This window comes from Piliocolobus tephrosceles, chromosome 1, assembly GCF_002776525.5.
Source record: "Piliocolobus tephrosceles isolate RC106 chromosome 1, ASM277652v3, whole genome shotgun sequence".
NCBI classification, from domain to species: Eukaryota; Metazoa; Chordata; class Mammalia; order Primates; family Cercopithecidae; genus Piliocolobus; species Piliocolobus tephrosceles.
The window spans coordinates 25,396,141-25,398,630 of record NC_045434.1 but is presented as its reverse complement, the minus strand read 5'-3'; the positions used below and the strand labels follow the sequence as shown (position 1 = coordinate 25,398,630).

Below are 2,490 nucleotides of genomic sequence, written 5' to 3'. Positions count from 1 at the left end.
GACAGGGTTTCACTCTGTCACCCAGGCTGGAGTGCAGTGGCACCATCTCAGTTCACTGCAGCCTCAACCTCCAGGACTCCAGCAATCCTCCCACCTCAGTCTCTCAAGTAGCTGGGACTACAGGCGTGCGCCACCACACCCAGCTATTTTTTTGTATTTTTTTATGGAGTCAGGGTTTCTACATATTGGCCAGACTGGTCTCAAACTCCTAGCCTCAAACAATCCACCTGCCTCAGCCTCCCAAAGGGCTGGGATTGCAGGTGTGAGCCACCAAGCCCAGCCTAAAACAAGATTCTTTACAATGAAATGGAGATGATGTTAAATAAATGCTTTTATTCCAAGCTGTTAACCCACAGGTCCTTGAGGTACTTTCTGGAGGCAGCAGGGGTGAGTTGACCACCAGTGATGAACAGAAGCCTCCACACAGCCAGTGACCTAGTTAGTCACCTTCAAGGGTGACCTGAACTCACAGATTTGTCGGCTCTTGGGAAACTGCATAAAGATGTCTTCTAAGAGCAAAGTGAGGTTAAGTGTCCCTTCAGCTCCCAGGTCCTCCAAATGTTCTCTGTTGCTGTTCCCCCAGCAGCGATTCTTCCTGCCGTGTCCTTTCTCACTGATATTCATTTTCTGACTCTCCCTCCCACAGGGATCGCCAGTGGAAGTTCATAATGTGCCGGATGACTGATTACAACTGTGAATTTGCAAATGTTTAGATTTGTCATATACCAAATCTGGGTGAAAGGAAAGGGGCCAGGAGACGGGAGGGTGTCCACATATGTTAACAATAGTTGGATCTCCTATAGCAGTTTCTGCTGCTCTCTTTCCTTCTCCCTGAGCTGGTAGCTGCAATGCCAGCTTCCTGGGCCTTTCTGACTAGTATCACACTTATAATAAAATCCACAATTAAACCATGTTTCTCACTTTTCACACATTCCATAGCAACTGCTTTATATGACTGATGATGGCCTCCTTGCACACCACATATACAGTGTGCATGCTTACAGTCGGGCTTCTGGAGCACCCGCTGCAGCCTGGCTACTGCTTTTTACTGCAGAATGAACTGCAAGTTCAGTATAGTGGAGGGGAGAGGCAGAACTGGAGGAGAGGTTCAGTGAAGGTTCTCTACAGCTATGCCTGTTTGAATGATATGTAGGGTCCCCACAAAAAGCAGGCTTTCTGCCCTGAGGGGCATCTTCCCACTTCCCTGCTCCACATGAGCCATGCATGCTTAGAAATCCAAGTGCAGAGCTCTTTGCTCCAGGAGTGAGGAGACTGGGAGGTGAAATGCGGAAGTGGAAGGGTTTGGGGGCAGAGCTGAAAACAGGGTTAGAAGGATTTCCTGAATTAGAAGATGAACATTAGCATACCCAGTAATGAAAATGAGTGCAGGGGCCAGGGGAACCTGTGAGGATCAGTCTCAAATGAGATAAAAAGGGAAGCAGAGAAAGGTCAGAGAATGGGACTCAGATTGGGAACTTGTGGGAATGAGAGTGACCAGGTTGAACTGCGAAGTGGAAAAAGGAGTTTGAGTCACTGGCACCTAGAGGCATGCCCAGGATTCCTAGGAAGGCTGGCAGACACCCTGGAACCCTGGGGAGCTACTAGCAAACTCTCCTGGATTGGGCCTGATTTTTTTTGGTGGGAAAGGCTGCCCTGGGGATCCACTTTCCTTCTGTGTGTGGTTCGGGAGTTCTTCTGCAGAGATGGCGCTATCTTTCCTCCTCCTGTGATATCCTGCTCCCAACCCTTTGTACTCTTTATTACAAAAGAAATAAAAATATTAACGTTCACTATGCTGAAAACATTCAGGGTCGGTTTTTGCTCTCTACTCTTTCCCTTGCTGATTATTTATCCATTCATTCTGAATATACTCGTTAGCATTGTGGTTTGTGCCAAGTACCCGTTTGTGCCAAGTACCATGCAAGGCCCCAGGAGTACAATGATGACAATGACAGAGTGTGGTTGGGGAATTAGATATTTAAGACATAAAGTGCTAAATGCTTTACTTAAGATTAAACAAAGGAAGGAATCACATTTCTTGGCCTTTGAGTTTAGCCTAATCTTTTCTCAGCATCCTTCAACCTTCCTTATCCCAAGATGTCACCGGAATTTTTAACCCCAGCAAGCCCCTCTTTCCTTTATCCATAGCAGTTTGCCTTTTTTTTTTTTTTTTTTTTTTCTGATCCATGCTGCTCTTCCTTCATCCTCTCTCCCAGTGGACCCAGAAGAAGAGCCAGCCAGGCAAAACCCCAGGGATCGCCTACCCTGCCATACACCCCATCTAGGTGGTCAAGATGGTGACTCTCGGCCAGTGGTGACGGTGTTTCCCACGGCAAGATCCCAGCATTGTGATGGGGAAGGCAGGGCTAAGGATATCTTCTCCTGCCTTAACTCTAAAACACTTTTTCATATTAGAGTTTTGCTTTATTTCCTCCGTGTCATTGTTTCTGCCTTTCTGGCAATTTTAATTTATAATAAGAAGCATCGGTG

General features: G+C 46.8%; 1 protein-coding gene across 1 annotated transcript in view; it reads left to right on the top strand.

Annotated features, from left to right (window-relative positions):
* DPT (dermatopontin) overlaps nt 1-1,793 on the top strand; it is a 34,329-nt gene extending 32,536 nt beyond the window's left edge. The window contains exon 4 of the mRNA XM_023207107.3: nt 647-1,793. Coding sequence (XP_023062875.2) covers nt 647-713 — 67 coding nt within the window. The 3' untranslated portion in view covers nt 714-1,793. The remainder of the gene's footprint in view (nt 1-646) is intronic.
* Nucleotides 1,794-2,490: the final 697 nt, after the last annotated feature.